Source organism: Sceloporus occidentalis, unplaced genomic scaffold, assembly GCF_023333645.1.
Source record: "Sceloporus occidentalis isolate IW3139 unplaced genomic scaffold, rSceOcc1.0.p SCAF_2, whole genome shotgun sequence".
In the NCBI taxonomy this organism is placed as follows: Eukaryota; Metazoa; Chordata; class Lepidosauria; order Squamata; family Phrynosomatidae; genus Sceloporus; species Sceloporus occidentalis.
In genome coordinates, this window is record NW_028316982.1 from 128,401,085 (window position 1) to 128,419,487 (window position 18,403).

Consider the following 18,403-nt stretch of genomic DNA (forward strand, 5'->3'; position numbering starts at 1 on the left):
ACAGAACATTTGAAGCAGTATTTTCTTGACATTATTTAGCTAATAATTACAGCGCGCCCACATCATACACGGGCGTGCCTTATGCAGCTTGAGCATACGCGCTCAAGCCGCGGGGTGGAAGGGGCGGCGTGTCCCATTCAATTGAATGGGTGTGCGCGCCCATTGCGCCCCGCCGCGCTGCTGCACCGCCGTGCACGAGCCTCATTGTTTACAATGGGGCTTGAGCATCGGCGGAATTCGCCTTACGCGGAGGGATCCGGAACGGATCCCCACATAAGGCAAGGGCCCACTGTATTTTGTCTTACGTGGCAAATCACAATTGAGGAAAAGGTGGGATACAGTGGGGCCTCGTTATCTGCAGGCTTGACATCCGCAGATTTAACCATCTGTGGATGGCAAGCCCTGTTGCCCCCAATAGCAGTGTGTGCATCCGGCCACCCATGGATAACAAAGTCCAACTGTATTAATTAATCATAGAGTCTCTACGAATCCTTCTCTTGCTCAATTTGTTGACTAGTATAAGAGGCTTCCAATCATCAGCATTCTGTTCAACCACCAAGGCAAGAGACATTCAGGTCTAAATGCTTTGTATTTCAGAAAGATTAAGATTATCTGAAGTTAAAATAAAATAACCAAGAGATTCTTTGGATACACTTGCAACTACTGATGATTAAGTGGGGGGGGGGGGAACCCTATGGCTCCCTACATCTCCAAAAAAATGAGGGATAATTATTTTCTGAAGTCTTCCTTGCACTGCCAATGACTTGAAACAATGGTGGTGGGAACCCATTCTCCAGGTCCAAATGAAAAGATTCCCTGCATTCTTACACATGAAACAGAATGACTGGACCAAGCCTTAAATATATTGAGTGATGTACTCAAAGTATAAAAACTTGATTAAATCTGAAGTCTCAAATTCATTACACAAGCTTAACAAAAGAGCAATCAGAAGAATTATTTCCTTGAATAATTTTTTCAAATTTTGTTCTTAAATAAGAGCAACAAAATGTACATAAATTCAAAATATGGTGTGTGTGTGTGTTACTAACAGAAGTTTGAAAACAGCTGCAAGCAGAGAATCAAGGCAACCCTCTGAGTAAGTTCACTCACAGATTAAGCAACATAATGTACACCAGTGTGGCACAAACAGTTCTGTTAGACTTCAGTGCACATTATTTTATGATATTGAATTATACCAAGGGATGGGAATTTTTCAATGCTCCAGGTGTTGATAGATTGCAATTCCCATCAATCCCAGGCAGTGTAACTAATGAGGAATGATGGGAACTGCATTTCGTTATCATGGAAGGCCACACAGTATGCAACCCCAAATTATAAAAAAAAACTAAAGGCAATTTGAGGGAAGCATGGTTAATGCTCAAAACTGCTTTTTAAAATGACCTATATATTGGCCATGTCATTACAGATAAAAAAATGTTTTGCAGGCAGTTCAAAATATTTCTTGTACATTTTTTCTTTGATGTTATCTGTACTATATCTTTAAGAAGTTATACATGAAATAAGGTTTTAAGTCCCCATTCCTGAATACAAAATTAAGCTTAGCTTGTAGAACTGGAACTTAACAACACAGGGAGAGGAGGACCAGATTAAAAAGACAAGGAAGCATGAACACACAAATTCAATCTTACAGCCAATATGCAGGAATAAATATTTTATAGTCACCTAGTGCACTGATCCAGCCTTGAAACCCAATGTTCCAGGTTTAACAGTAGTATAAATTACTTGTTTCTGCATCTATTATGATTGTTAAAGACATCAGAACAAAAAGGAGATGTTCTGTATATGGTATTGCTTCTGCAAGTCAATTTATTAACATGCTACCATAGCAGTACTACCTGTTTCTCACTTTTGTATGTCAACCATTCCAGGACATCCAGGACTTTTAAGAATGGCATTTCTTCTCCTTTCCATACTGTGAGACATGTTGGCCACCAGATACTTTTAATAAGAGATGAAAAGACAACTAGTGTAATGACTGCTACTATCAGTTAAGCATGGGGGGTGGGGAATCACTTCCCACAATGCAATCTATTATATTTTCCCTCTCTCAGCTTATATGGCTCTTCCATCCATATAAGTAGTTTAAAACAATACAGACTCGGAGATTTATGGCAATATACAAGATGTTTTACTTGAATCTCAAGCTTCAATGTTTTTTAAAAATGCACTTGCTAACCATCCATAATTAATTTGCTGCAGTCATCAGGGTAATAACCAAGTGTTGTCCTGCTACAATGTACCCAAACAAGCCAATGGCATAATTACCTTCTGATAATTCTTTTTATCCATCCTGAGCTTTTTCCTAGGTGCTTCCTCAACTTCAAAATCTTCTGTGTGTTTCTTTGTCCTCTTTATTGGTTTCCTTTTATTTCCATGTAAGTTACCTTGGAGCAGGGGATGGGGGGGAAACTTACATGAAAAAGATCTAAAGCTTACTTAGAAATTTTCTTGAACTGTTTTAGTAACATAACTACTCTAATAAATTTTAATAGGTTTTATAAACCTGGGGTTTACAGACTCTTGATAAAATAAGTTTTACAGTTCAAATACCTAAACTATAAATAAAAGACATGGTTCAATTGTTTTAATAATGAATCCATAATCCGAAGTCTCTGGGGCATTATTAAGTTATCTCTGCCTTATAAGATCATTATTGTGACATATATCATTTCTCTGCTTGGTTTGAGAGGTATACAATAATGTATGTGGTATGTAGATTTATTTTGAACAAATGCAAAAAAATCTCAATTTTAATGTATTATGTCAATCAAAGCCTTAAAAAACAAAGACCATGAAGAAGTGTGTTAAACATTTGTATTTTTACATATGAGGGACAGGGCTAATTGAATGCAATCAAATTCCATATTACAGGCTTTAAAAGAGAAGACCAACAGCTAATTTACACATTGTCATTTAACAGCTCTTCTACTTTGCTATACACATATTCCACTCCCCCACCCACTCAAAAAGCTAGAGGATAGCATCCAAGTTACTCAGGTATCAGCTGCTTCCCTTGGGTTTCAAGTCTAAATCTAATTGATGATCCCAACTGGAGGACACTCGTGGAATCAATGAAAATATAATATCAATGTCTATGTAAACTTCATTGATTCAATTGATATTCTTTAGTTGGGACTACTCTATTCTTTAATAGCAATTTTATTCTTTATTAACAATTACATTGTTTTCAGACTATATATTGTTATTTTATGAACAAATTCTAACAAATGGTTTCATTAAAAAGCTACAGATGATATTCAGTGATGTCAACTAGCATCGTGAAACATACTGAAGCCAACATTGATTATATATCTTGATCTTGTCTGAGAAATGACTGATAGAATCTATATTGGCATACAATGATGGTATAAAAGTATACCCAAATATGAGAGTCATATTGTATAGATATGAAGAAAGAAATATACATTTTAATTATTTTGAGAAATTAAATTATCCTAAAGTTGGACAAAATTCAGTACTACAGCACTCAAGTATTTCATTAAGGCTCCATGAAAATTCTAAAGGCAAAAAACAAAACAAAACAAAAACAATTGAATGTAAAAAAAAATGATGTTTTGCAAGCAGTCTTAGAAAAGCCACACTTAAATATTACTTATAATGAATCAAAAGTACACAGCACAGGTTTCAATTACTTCTGGATCTTGATCTCCTCTTAGGTGATGCTTGAAACACTTTACGTTTGGTCTCTCCCACATTCTTCTGTGATGAACCTTGAGAGACACAGAATGTTGTGTACTGTTGTTTTTAAAACTTACATCCAAGTATTTTACACACTGAAACAAAGCTGTTAACTTCCCTACAAAAATGTTATTTCACACAGAGATAACAAAACTGACTGCACTTTTTATACATTTTTCCAAAACTGACAAACCTGGCAAACACACAATCATTCCTCTCATTGCCCAAAGCAGCAACCCGATGGCTTAAACAGTTTGTAATAAACCAACAAAATTATTATACTAAATACATATTTTATTGTAATTGCTGCTGCTGCTATTTCTGCTACTATAGGAACTACTGCTACAGAAAATGATAAATATTACTTCCTTCATTTCTCTAGTATATTAACTATTCCAGTTAATTTTTACCATCACGTATCAGGATAGGAAACAATGTATTTATCAAGAGAGGAATCTAGCCAATTCTTTACAGTCTCTATCACTATTTCATTAGAAATAGTCAATAAGTAATTTATTATTTGGAAACACATTTCTAATATTTAGATATGCCACCACTCTCAATTATTATAAACAAAGAAAAATGGAATTACAAACTACACAATAATTTTAAGAACTATAATTACATTAATATTTAAATTCAAAAGCTGGATTTAATTGACCACATTTTCATCATTCTCCCTTAACTGACAGTAATAGTAATGGCAGCTGCTTGTAGGCAGAAAGGGAATGAGAAACCAGCAATATCTAAACATTAAGTTTACATAGAGAAATTTTGTGGAACAATCACCAAGAAATTGAAATATTATTGACTTTTATTGTAAAGACTACATTCACTGCTATCAACACAACACACCAAAATCAGGAGTGGAAAAAGACTGCTCTCTCCACAAGATTCACTGTGTGCTTAGTTAATACCACTACATGTATTAAACTTAGAGTATACTAGCACAGTTTTACGTTTACCAGTGTCTTCTTCAGATTTGGGAGAGGTCACTATGCCAAATTTTGTGTTATAGCGTGCTTTCTGTTTTTCACTAAGCATGTTCCACTGTGATTCCAGCAGCTCTTCAATTTCATCAGCTGAGGCCTCTGGATGTTCAGTAATCACCTGAGCAAACATAATACTTGTTCAAATATTAATATATATATATATATATATTTAGCTAAAAGTAATGTTTTATTTCTAAAATTCTTCAAGAATGAGATGAAGAAATCGTCACTTATGTTATGGGATGCACAAAAGTTTGGTTAGGGTGTCTATACACCTATAGTAATTGGTGAACACATACTAAGAGGCTATAAAACGTTATTAATCTGGACTAAGCTGTTTCATCACACTTCATGCATACTATGTAAATCAGTGTTAAGTTTATTTTTAATAAAACTGAAGTAAATTAATTATTTAATAAATATAACCTGTCGCTATAGGTTAATAAACATTAATAAATATAATGTGTCACTTATACACTTATTAATATAGAAAAAACATGAGCCAATACAGGATAACAAACTAAACTGTGAGATTTGAGTCTTGTCTCTGCCATGAATTTAAGTTGCCTTGATCAAACTGACCCAACCCCAATTGTCATCCACCTGCAATATAGGCACAATCTAGAGGCACATAATGAAGCAACTTTGGTGAAAGTCAATTCAAAGATATAGCCATGTTAGTCTGTAGAATCAGTATGTAGCATCTTTGAGACTAACTGAAAGAAAGAAGTCGGCAGTATGAGCTTTCATAGACTGCAGTCTACTTCCTCACAGAAACAAATAAAAAATAGCATTATTGGTGCACTGGAACAGTTCTGACCACTTGAAATCATCACATAAATGCTATGTATTATGCCATGTATTAGTACTATGTACTATGTACTATGCACTATGTATTAATTATAAAGGTCAGTATTCTGTGGTGTCTTTCTGGTAAGACAGAACATTATGTTTTCACAAATACTTCAGTCTACACTACAGCCATAGAGGAAATCCAATGGAATGGCTGCAGAACTGGTTGCACAACCAGTAACATATTTAGAGACCACAAATGCACTACTGCTTACACAAATGAAAAATTCTGCTAATGCATTGATATCCACCACCCATGTTACATTGGGTAGTAGTAATAATAATAATAATAATGATGATGTTTTATTTCTATTTTCCCGCCTCTCCCGACGGATTGAAGCGGGATTACAACAGTATTTCAGACAATAAAATATCTAACATTACAATTTAAAAACAATTTAAAACCATATATCAAAATAGGATAGTCCAATATTAAAACCACAATACATCCTGCGATAAAATTATCTTGATTTTTCCTGAGGTGAAGTTTTCTTCAGATCTTATAGAAGATCAGGGGGGTATCCTTTCCGGAAGAGATGTGTTTTTAGTGCCTTCTTGAAGGCATCTAAAGTTAGAATCAGTACGATCTCTTCTGGAAGATTGTTCCAGAGCATGGGAGTTATAGCTGCGAATGCTATTGGGAAATAGTTACTAGTCTGACTCTTGTATGAGCTAGTAGATTGTTCTGAGAGTGCAAGGCGGATTGTACCGGGAGAGGCATTTCCTCAAGTAACTCGGGCCCAAGCCATATAGGGCTTTAAAGGTGATAACCAACACTTTGTAATGCGCCCGGAAGCTAATTGGTATCCAGTGTAGAGATTTTAATACAGGTGTTATGTGGTCTGACCTGGAAGTTCTCGTGATCAATCTGGCTGCTGCATTTTGTACTAGCTGAAGCTTCCGAACTTGGTACAAAGGTAGACCCATGTAGAGCACATTGCAGAAGTCTAAATGAGAGATTACCAGTGCATGTACCACAGTTTCAAGGTCCTTTCGGTCCAGGTAGGGGCGCAGTTGGCGTATCAGCCGAAGCTCGTACCAAGCACTCTTGGCCATCGCATCTACTTGAGATGATAACTGTAGAGATGAATCCAGGAGTACTCCCAAACTGCGAACTTTGTCCTTTAGGGGAAGTGTGACCCTGTCCAGGACTGGGTGGCAAATTTCCCTGCCTGGGCTTGGGGTACCTATCACGAGTACCTGTTTTCTCTGGATTCAATCTGAGTTTGTTTTCCCTCATCCAGCTCATTACTGACCCTAGGCAAGCATCCAGAGGAGAGATGCCATCCTTAGTCACTGTGTCAGTCGGAGACAGAGAGATAAATCTGGGTGTCATCAGCATACTGATAACACCTTGCCCCATGTCTCCACCAGATGATCTCATCCAGCGGCTTCATGTAAATGTTAAACAGCATGGGGGACAGAACGACGCCCTGAGGGACGCCAGATGTCAGCTCTCTTTTGTGAGAGCAGCTGTCCCCCAGCCTCACCATCTGGAATCTGCCCGAGAGGTTAGAGCGGAACCACTGGAGCGCAGTGCCCCCAATGCCTAACTCCCTCAGGCGTTCCAGAAGGTTACCATGGTCTATGGTATCGAAGGCCGCTGAGATGTCAAAGAGCACCGACAGGGTCACACTTCCCCTGTTGATGCCCAGACGGAGGTCATTGACTAAGGCGACCATGGCTGTCTCAACTCCATAACCCGCCCTGAAGCCAGATTGAAATGGGTCCAGATAATCGGTTTCATCCAAGACAGCTTGGAGTTGGAAGGCCACTGCTCTCTCGATCACTCTGCTCAAAAATGGTAATAAGGAGACTGGTTGGTAGTTATTTCTGATCAGGGGGTCTAGGGAGGGTTTCTTTAAGAGTGGTTTCACCATCACTTGTTTCAAAGTAGATGGAAATATTCCCTCCTGAAAGGATGCATTTATTATAAGCTGTAAAGATGTTTTTATTGCATCACCTCCCTGAACAGTCAACCAAGAAGGGCAAGGATCGAGGGGGCAAGACGTCTTCCTTACGCTTCCAAGGAGCTTGTCCATGTCATCAGTATTTACAAACTCAAGGTGATCCAGTTTAATTTTGTTTACAAAGTCACTGGATATCTCTCTTATTGATTCTGCCGAAACGCCAGTGTCAAGATCAACCCTTATCTGAGAGATTGTATCAGCGAAGAAATCATTAAAACCATCACAGCAGGATGTGGTGGGTTCTAGTAAACGGTTCAAGGTGGAAGGTAGTTAACTCCTTAACCACCCTGAACAGCTCTGCTGTACAGGACTCCGCTGATGCAATCCGTGCAGCATAGAACATATTCTTTGCTGCATTGATTGCCACTCCAAAAGAACGCAACATCTTCTCATGGAGTGTCTTATCAGATATGCGCTGGTGTTCTGCCAGCAGCGCTCTAGTCGTTGCGCAGCCCGCTTCATCTGCCGGAAATCTTCTATATACCAGGATTTTCTATTCGGAGCAGGCTGGAAAGGACGCTCGGGAGCAATGGTGTCTATTGCCCCGGTCAGATTGTTCTTACAAGTATTGACCAGGGTTTCGACAGAATCACCATCGTTCCCAACTACAGCTCCCTCTAAGGCTTCTTGGAACTTTTTTGGTTCCATCAGCCTTCAAGGGCGGACCATACAGACAGGTGACAGGCTTCAATTTCCATCTTCAATGATAAAGGAAAAATGCAACTTTTAAACCTGGTGTGGGCAAAGTGTGGCATACAGAGCACACCTAACTCCCAAAGATTTGTGTGTTGTGTTTGTGTGGCCCCACTGCTGGAAAAAACAACCAACAAAAATTAGATTTTGCTGGTCATAAAAGAGGCCTTTAGGAAGAAAGGCTGTATCTTTATGAGGTATGAACAGCACATTTCTGATCCTCACTTCAATAACACCCCCCCCCCAAAAAAAAACAAACCCAAATCTGGAAGTGGCAGTCCAATCACTTACAATTTGCTATTCCCTACTCTTTTCTTTCTTTCTTTTTTTCTTTTCTTTTTCTCCTTTTTTTTTGGGGGGGGGGAGCAAAAACACAAGACACAAAAATGGAACCCGGTTTTGACAGAGTTGTCTGTTCTTCTTTTAACATTGCAGTACCTGATTACAATAAATATATTATAGTAAGAAGGATAAGGAAGGGAACTGGTTTTCAAACTACCTTAATTGGCTCCTTTATTTTTTTTTTTAAAGAAAAACAATTTTTCTTAAGTCCCAAATCAACATACTTTAAACTGCAAGATGCAGTGGTGTGCATACAGGATGGACAATATGGTATATTCTACCTTGATTCCAAAAGTAAAGATAATTAAAACTGTAACTGCAACTTGTATTTAAATTTTAACAATAATTTGGTCTCTATAAAGGAAATTTATGTGACTTTATATCAGTTAATAAATACTACATTAAAAGTACAAAATGGCTTATTAAAATGTTAATATAAAACCATTTTTACACATAACTTTCAAATGTTTTAGTAGAAGTGTTTTAATATTCTCTAAAAGGCATACAGCAGTTCTACAATAATTAATTTAAAATATTCTCCAACAGTTCTTCTCCTATACCTTTGTTATTATCATATAGAATGTATGCCATTGGCAGGTTTCATTTGTATCGATTTTTTAATTGTATGTACAGCGCTGTTTAAATTTACAGTGCTGTATAAATAAAGTTTAATAATAATAATAATAATAATAATACCTACCATCAAATGATATACTTTTTATTTCTTCATTTAGGCCTTTTGAAAGTATAAACATAACCCTGAATTACCACTTTTCACAGCCCCTATGAGGGGGCCCAGGCCTCAAAAATTACTGGAGATGGGAGAGTTGACATTTAACATACTTGTACACTGGTTGTTCCATGATTAAGAATTTCTTACCAAGTGAGGTTCACACCAAGTCACTCATACAGATAATATTGAGAACCTAAGACAACTCAACAGGAAATATGTACAAAATAGTGTAAGCCTAAAGATAGCCCCTACAAAACAATCCATACTTTACATTAAACTTGGGCATCTGCCCAGGGTGCTAATTTTAATCCCAACTCCAGCTGCCATACATGGACATCTCCAACAACCTGGGAGTGACAACACTTCTGGGATTTATCTGGAGCCACAGCTATTTTCCCCCCAAGGATTTAGCTATTGGTGAGTGGGGTGGGTTCCAAGCCATTTCACAGGTTTTTATTATTATTATTATTTGGGGTGATTTTTCACAAACACCCAAAAATGAAAATGGAGAGTTGGGGTCCTTGGGACCCAAAACAAAACGAATGGGGCAGAATATGGCCTGCAGGCCATACTTTATCCACCTCTGATTTGCATCCAATAGGTGAGCAATTTTGAGAATTCAGAAATTCACTAAAGATGTATTATCTTGGAAACTCATATGGGTACAAAAAAGATTTTTATTTCTAGAAGTAAGGAAGCATTTAAATGAAAAGTATTTTCCTAATTCACAGTGCTTTAAAAAAATTCAGAGGAAAACAGTAGCTCGGATTTTGTAGAAATCTGGGATAGACACTTGGGGTTCGAATGATTCTCAGATTGTGGAACTGGAAGCTCTATGAAAGTTTTACAAAAAAGCTGGAAACAAACTATGAGCCAGAACAAATGGCCCTTTAAAGCCGCTGCCCAGGCAGCTTAGGAGCATGGTGTTTATACGCTGCATGCTCACACATTGCCCTGAAGCCACACAGACGTCAAGTAGCCACACAGACGTGGACAGCTTCAAGGCACTCTGGCAGCACAGTGTTTATCCACCATACAAGCAGCTTGAAGCTGACATGGGGCTGTGGCACGATGAGAAAAGCCATCTTTTCTGAGTCTGAAAAAGGAGTGGATCTTTGTCACTCCCGTTTTGGCTGGCTTCAAAGTGGATTGGGGTTGTGGCATGTGTTTGTCACAGCTCCAATTAGTCTTTGGAAGGGGCAGCTTCAAAGCACCCCTCCCGCCCGTCTGTTTCACTCCTAAAGAGCTCTAGGACCTAAATGTGTGTGTGTATGAAATTGCCCCCCTTTCCTGGGAGTGAGGGTCCCTTTAAAACAACCAAGATCAGAGGATTAGGGTTGTGGCGTGTGTTCGCTGTGGCCCCAATTCGTCTTTAGAAGGGGAGGCTTCAAGCCACCCTTTCCGCCCATCTGTTTTGCTCCTAAAGACCTCTAGGACCTAAATGGGTGTGTGTATGTGTGTGTGAAATTGTCCCCCTTTCCTAGGAGTGAGGGTTCATTTAAAACAACCAACATCAGACGGTACATGTAGAACTTAACTTTGATATTTTATCATACATTACTTTAAGATGTCATGCAGATGATTTTATTATTTTCCTTTATTATCTGTTTTATTGTTTTAGCTTTTGTTATTCATACTTTTTATCTCCTGTGTTTGTAACAGATACATGTCTAATAAATGCAGGTGCAATTACTATTTTTCAATCATGTACTTTTGAACATGATTTTTTCAGATTCTTTATGCCATGATGCAAGGGACAGACAGATTGCTTACTGGTAACTGTAGTTCCTTGAGTGGTCACCTGCACCCTTACGCCAATTAATTTTGCACTTGAACAGAGCCATCACTGACTATACTAGAATCAAGCAATCTTGGCTGGAACCCCATCCTATCTTTTCTTCTACACATGCTCAATTCTGCCAGCACTACTCCTCCCCACATCTTAGACTGAGAGCGCAATACAGGACCTGAAAAAGATGGGAGGAGGAAGGGTGCTGTGGGAGCAGAGATGACTATTTGAAGAATCATTATTAAGTAAGAAACTTGTTCTTCTTCTCTATGGTCTCTGTTCCTCAAACAAATGAGTGATTAGGAAGTTTACCACAGATGGTAGGGTCAGGTCACTGTAGGACAGAAGAAAGTACAGCCCCGCATAAAGATACACCAACCCATGCCCTGAGTCTAAATAATAAAGTTGACTAATTGTGGAAGTCTCAGACCATTTAGCTACTTTGGCTCTGGAACTGAGATGGCTTGAATGAGTATAGCAAACACTGGCCCTCCTCATTTCAAGTGACATCTTATGTTCTGGTGAAAAGGTTTCTTAACTAGTGAGTATGCAAATCAAATAGTATACGTATTTAGAGATGCTGGGTGGAAACAGGGAGGCCCTTCCTTAGACCTGTTTAACATAAGATGGTTAGACCAATGAAAAAACTGTTTTCATATTCATTGAGTGATGACCAATCTCCAGTGGCAAAGCGGAATTCTGTAAGAACACTGGCAATGTAATGTCCTGATTCATAGGGAAACAGGATACATTTTGGGGAATAAAAGTTATGTCATGATTAAGAGTAACAAGTTTACCACAATGAATTCACTTCTGAATTCACTTCTATGTCGAGCAGACGTAATGGTGACAAGGAATACTAACTTCAAAATTAGAAGGTGGAGATCTTCAACATCAATCAGGACAAGATAAGTAATAAGGAATATGGCACAAGAGGTTATTCTGCCAAGTTAAAAACACACTAGTCCTCTCTGAAGAGAGGGTCAAAAACAACTTAGAGAATTGTGAGCCCATTCGCTGGTGCCCAACTGTGGCAGATAGAGAAACCATGATATAAGAGAGGCCTTGATCCTTGAAATGTAAAAATATAGTAGAAACAATTACTGGTACTGACTCAAATGGCTATGAGACTGTGAAGTCACTAAACATTCTTCAAAGTACACCACCTTTTGGAGTAGTAATAAACAGCTCTTAATCAAGTCTGTCATAATATTTAAACAGAATTCCTGTTCTTGTAATTTGAATCCACTGGTGCAAAAAACAACAACAAGTGTACATGTGTATGGAGGAAGAGACTGCTAGTTTCTTCTCTTCCCCATCTGAGGAAGCTGAGGAGATGTAGCCATCCCTGTAGATCTCCTCTGATGAATGTATAGGCCATTTCCCTGGGAATGGCCATATGATGGGCTTTTCTGCACTGCTTTGCCAAAGCATTATGCTGGACCTGCTTGGTAGCATCTGATTCAGAGGGCAAAATCTCCAACATTGTAACTGGTGGACTTGGAAAGGCTTCATTGCACATTATAGAACAGTATGCATGGTGGGAAGGAGGGAGATACCATACACTCAGCCATACCCCCTCCTCTCTACTAATGGCATGGAGGCAATCCCAACAGTCTCCTGAGAAACCAGTGCTTGGCAGCACCCTTCTAATCTGGAAGGAAGCTCCTTTTTAGCAATGGCTGGCAGATTACTGGCCCCCATGTACTTACATGATCTTATACTTCTGTCACCACTTCCCCATACCTGTGTTTCAGGCTGGGTGTTAGTGTCATGAAAAGGAAGTGGAACAGAGGGATTTCCCCTCACCTGACTGCTCCTGGGTTTCCCACATGGCAGCATCCCCCTCCAGTCCAGTTTCCTGTCTATAGGATTAAAGAAGGGAAGAAAGTCTCCAGACAGGCCAAAGATTTTCCCTTCAGCTCAGAGAAGGCTGGACATGCCCGTGTTACTATGAGTTCTTCTGTTAGCTCCTGGAGGTGGGAATGAACAGCAAAAGAAAGGTAGGTGGAAAAAAGATGGATTTTTTGAGGATGGAGAGGTAAAAAAAGAAGTGGAAGGTGGAAAGGAAAAATACAAGTGGAAAGATTCTGGAGCAATGAATGAAGAAAAAAGTCTCCTATCCTAAAGCAAGAGGGAGGGATAAGACCCGTCCTTCAAGATGTTGCTCCCCTTAGTGGACACACCACAAATGTCTACCTTATCCCTGCCTAATAGAGCAAGTGAGAAGAGCAACTCATTCAAAATATATTCCTCCTTTTACTGCTGGGAAATGCTTATACAAATCTCATCACATGATTATTATTACAGGAGCATCTTCTTACAATTAAATCAAGTATTTTGGTGCATTCAACCATTCGATATCCTAAAAATTTTTTTACTACAGGAGTTCTCGCTACCAAATTAAAAAACAAAAACCTTTGACAGAAACTTAAGATTCTCCTTGTCTACCATGAGGCACCATTGGCTGCTTTCAGATGCCAGTCCAAATCATGTTTCGGAACTACAACAGTTATCTTTGGTGTCAAACACCTTTCTGAAAAAAATTAGAAATTCTTGCTCCCATTTTGGATTAAAATAACCTCAAAAGACATCCAAACCTAGAGAAACTATGATTAATCTTGATTATGTCTTAAAGCTGGTTTATTTCAAGAAACTATAATTATAATTAACCAGTCTAGGCTATGGACATCATGGTAAACTGTCACTGACATAAAAAAGAAGTGAAAGCTTTTTTAAATCTCTTTGTGGTCATACTGGAGAGCACAGGAGGGTGCATGGAAGACAACATTCACTGCAGTTTATTATTATAATCTGAAAATATCATAGTTTAGTATTATGTGAGAACACAAAAGTTTAACAGCTGCATTAACTTTGCCTGAAACATATTTTGATTTGCCTGAAGTTTCCTCAAACGCAATTTTAAAGCCCCCCCGCCACTCTGCTTCCCATAGTTCTTCTACTATGTATCAGTACAAAAGACTTTGAAGCAGGTACAATTCAAGTAGTACTAAGAAGCTTTTTCCCCCCACTACAAGCAAAATATAAACTGATACAAATCTCAGTACTCTGAGGATAACCTTAAAGGCTAATGTATTTCTCAGTTTCAGTTCCCTAATCTGGGCATACTATTTGGATCATGTTTTTAAAAAATGTCTGATATTTATGGTATGGGAAGGTGGCCCAGAACAAATTTTTTAACAATCATATAATTAGGAAATCATTACTGAGAGTATGGAAAATCTATAAAGAAAAAAATATACAGAACCATCCCAGACTGGGTATCCCCACACAAAGCATTATTTAAAAGAATTTATGTAGAAGGCAGAAGGTTGGTTAAGGTATAAAGAAATTCTGAAAACAGAAAACGGAAAAAGAATAATTAAAACAAAAGAAGAATTAGAAGGGAAAGGAATTAAATTACAATGGTTTTCTTATTACCAATTGGTTGAACGATATAAAGTAGATAATAAACAAACAGGATTCAGTTTGGAAGAGACAGAGTTAGATGGAATTATTTCTAAAGGAAAGAGAAAAGGGCTTATTTCAAAACTATATAAACTCTGTCTTAAATTAGAATTAGAAATGGAAACAATCAAACCTTGTATGGCTAGCTGGGTAAAAAAATATTGGACATACAATAAACTTGGAAAAATGGGAAAGGGCCTGGGGGAAAGATTTAAAATTCTCTCTATGTATGGATATAAAAGAAAACCTGGTAAAGATGGTATCATAGATGGTATTTGACCCCTTCCAGATTAAGTAAAATATATAAGACTAATAAAGGACTATGTTGAAGGTGCAATAAAAATGTGGAATCCTTTTACCATATGTGGTGGACATGCCCCAAAGTCAAAAAAATTTGGAAAGAGATTCACAAGACTATACAAAAGATATTTCAAATGAATTCGATTTTGAACCTGAACTGTTTTTGTTAAATTTGGTAGATAATAAAGATGTAAGAGTGAAGATAAAACCAATATTGTATCTAATAATGACAGCAAGGATCTCACTAGCACAATTTTGGAGAAACGCACAAGTCCCCTCTGTAGATATACGGCTCTATAAGTCTCTGGAAACTGTAGAAATGGATAAAATTACGATGGCATTGAAAGATAGATCTGATGATGTAAACTAGATCTGGGACCCACTGATGAAATACTGTAAAGATAGATGGACAACTTAAACAGATTTATCTTTTAGTAGACTTTATTTTGTTTTGTGAAAAAGGCAATTGTTTTTTGTGGGTTTTTTGGGCTATGTGGCCATGATCTAGCAGAGTTTCTTCCTAACGTTTCGCCAGCAACTGTGGCTGGCATCTTCAGAGAATGTTTGCCTGGAAAGGACTTGGCTATATATATGTGCGTGACCTGGAAAGGCAGGAGTGATTTGCATGTGTATTGTTTGTTGCTGATGGCAGTCCTCAGGGTGTGACAACAAACAATACACATGCAAATCACTCCTGCCTTTCCAGGTCACACAATATTTATAGTCAAGTCCTTTCCAGGCAAACATTCTCTGAAGATGCCAGCCACAGTTGCTGGTGAAACATCAGGAAGAAACTCTGCTAGAACATGGCCACATGGCCCGAAAAACCCACAAAAAACTGTGGATGCCGGCCATGAAAGCCTTCAACTTCACAAACAAGCAATTATTGGCGGGTTACAGACGGGCAGGGGAAGACGTCTTGAAGGCGTCTTCCCCTGAATATGGAGCCTCCAGACCGCCCGCCCGGGGGCGTGGCTAAGGTGGATGGGGCTTCCACACTGGGGGTAGTGAAGACGCCTCACCTGGGGCCGTTTCTTACCCGCAGCTTCCATACCGCCGCCTTGCAGGACGCTGCAATGAGAGAGGCAGCTTCCGCATGGGTGGCCAAAAACGCAGCTTTTTTTTCTTTTGCCGGCTGGCGGATGTGCAGCTGCGGCGGTCAGCACCGGCGGCAGAAAGCGTATGTGCACATTTAAAGTGCCCAGGCCTCTTTAAACTTTTCCCCCCGCCCTACCCAAGAACAAAGGTGGCCTCCTGCCAGCTGGTGATGGCATCCTTGTCCGCTTGCACGTTGCCAGTCTCACTGGCATCATGGATGCCTCCTCTCCTTTGGTCCCCGTGCTCTTGCTGAATCTGCAATGCACAGCCACGGCTGTCGCCGCTGCCACTGCTGTCCCCCTGCCATCCCCCATTACCTCCCTTGTACATATGTAAATATTTAAAGTTTTAGTGTTTTTTTTATTGTTAGGTGAAAATGGCGCAGGAATGTGTGTAGGGGTTCACTTTAAATTCCAAACTTTCCACAATTCTAGCAGCGCATGTGTACATGTTGCTCTAGGGTTAGGGTTACGAGCATTAAAATAGAGTGCAGCTGTGCCGCAGCTTCCACAGCTGCCTGGCATCTGACGCTGCAATTAAAGCCTGACTGCAAACCGCGCATGTCCCGGGACCCCGACTCATTATGCGACGCAGCAGACACGGAGCTTTTAAATGGGCAACTTAAATTAGCGGCGTAACAATTCTGGCGTATCGGTGCAGCAGCTTACATACGGAGATGTGCACGTACGCCGCTTATAAAAAAGAAGCGGGAAAAAGCGGCACCTTTTTAATGCCGCTTCTTCTCGCTTGGGGCGTGCGGGCGGCGCGTTCATGACGGCATTCAGGTAAGGCCCGTCTAAAGGCTACACCTTCATGACGTCATGAACACACCCCTTTTTGCCCATCTGTAACCCGCCATTATTATATATCGGTTAAGGGGTGGAGATTTAAGAAAGAATATTATATAAATACGTAATCTTCTGTGACATATAGGCAAACACACACACACACACACACGAGAGATGTAGTGATCGAAGGTTTCGTAGCCGCATATTGTTTCTGTTGTAATAGAGGAATATATTTGAATAGCTGTTAAGATGGTATTTACTATAACTAATAATTTGGGTGAGGGATTAGGTGGGGATTATATAACAAAGAGGCTGATAAGCAATTCTTTTTTTGTTTTGCTTTTTCTATTTTCATTTGTATATATTGTAAACTTTAACAGAGGTTATTTTTAAAAAATGTCTGATAATGCAGTGATCTGAACATTTTTCAAAAATTGCTGTGAAGCAATTTTTCACCTCAAAGCATTCAAGGCACTCTGAGTTGGCAACTCCCAATGGAGCCAGTCTCTCTCACTTTCACTTACCCTATGTATTAGAACAGGTACGAGACAAGCAAAGCCACACATAACCTCTGTAGCGCTTCTGAGCATAACCAGCAAGGAAAATATTTTTTTAAATCCCTTGTAGTGATTTGCTATAAACAACAGACCAAGTGGTTAAATTCAGGAAAAAACTTTGATGACTGTCTGACTGCTAAAGCAAGGTGTTTTACTGGACTGGCACTTTTATAGATTTTGTACTTACTAAGAAATAAATTAAGATGTAGTAAAATAGTGAATGAAAGAGGATGTATCCAACCGTTCCGCAAAAAAGAATAATTTTCTGTGGGAGGGAAGGGAGCAGGGTTTTTTGTATGCTTGGTTGAACCAACGGGGCTTGAATATCCGTGGTATTACTGAGTTGGAATGGATCCCCCATAAATCAAGAGGGACGACTGTAAATATTTCATATTAAATTTTTGCCTGTTTTAGTTTTACATGTTTTTATCTAGTTTAGTTGCTTCAAATATGTTTTTAATTCATTTTAAATGTATCTGTTTTACTTGTTTTAAGTTTGATGAGCTGCCCTAAAACCCAGTTCTGGGAGATAGACACATGCCAAACAAATACATAAAACAAATACAATTGGAGTCATCTGCAGAACAAGACCAATACTATACAGAAATATTATGTCTGCTGGTAGTCATTAAATGGGACAGAATAGCAGCAGAGGCTCTTGGGATATAATGTTAGAAGGGACCAAAAAGGATCTCTTCACATACTGCATCTCTTCATCACCTATACTTCTTTTCTATTAAAAGAAATATTTTTATCCTAATACAGGTACCAGAGTAAGCACTGAAACAAGATATCTTGAGACATTTTTGTTTTTCTTCCAAGCAGTTACAGAGGACATTAACTGAATTGGGTTTGCAATGCATGGGCCTTTCCTGAATAGTTTTTACAATTTAAATCCCTCAGTGATTTGCCTCCCAAGAAAAACCCAATATTATCCCTATACCATATGTGAAAAGCCCAAAGCAGACAAAATTTTCAGGCCATCTGTGAAGTAGATAGCTGAGTTTAGGATAAGATCTTAATTTGCCTACATTACACTTACAATTTTTGTCAGCCAGTGTTCCCATGTCTCCCTTTAGTTTGGTCATAACGTGCAAAAAC

General features: G+C 38.8%; 1 protein-coding gene across 5 annotated transcripts in view; it reads right to left on the minus strand.

The window, feature by feature from the left end:
- NSD2 (nuclear receptor binding SET domain protein 2) overlaps window positions 1-18,403 on the minus strand; it is a 158,159-nt gene that overhangs the window by 97,979 nt on the left and 41,777 nt on the right. For all 5 annotated transcript variants that reach the window (XM_089510936.1, XM_089510935.1, XM_089510934.1 and 2 more), the window contains 3 exons: window positions 4,686-4,830; window positions 3,675-3,752; window positions 2,287-2,405 (listed from right to left, as the gene is read on the minus strand). In XM_089510936.1, the coding sequence (XP_089367062.1) occupies window positions 2,287-2,405; window positions 3,675-3,752; window positions 4,686-4,830 (342 nt within the window). The remainder of the gene's footprint in view (window positions 1-2,286; window positions 2,406-3,674; window positions 3,753-4,685; window positions 4,831-18,403) is intronic.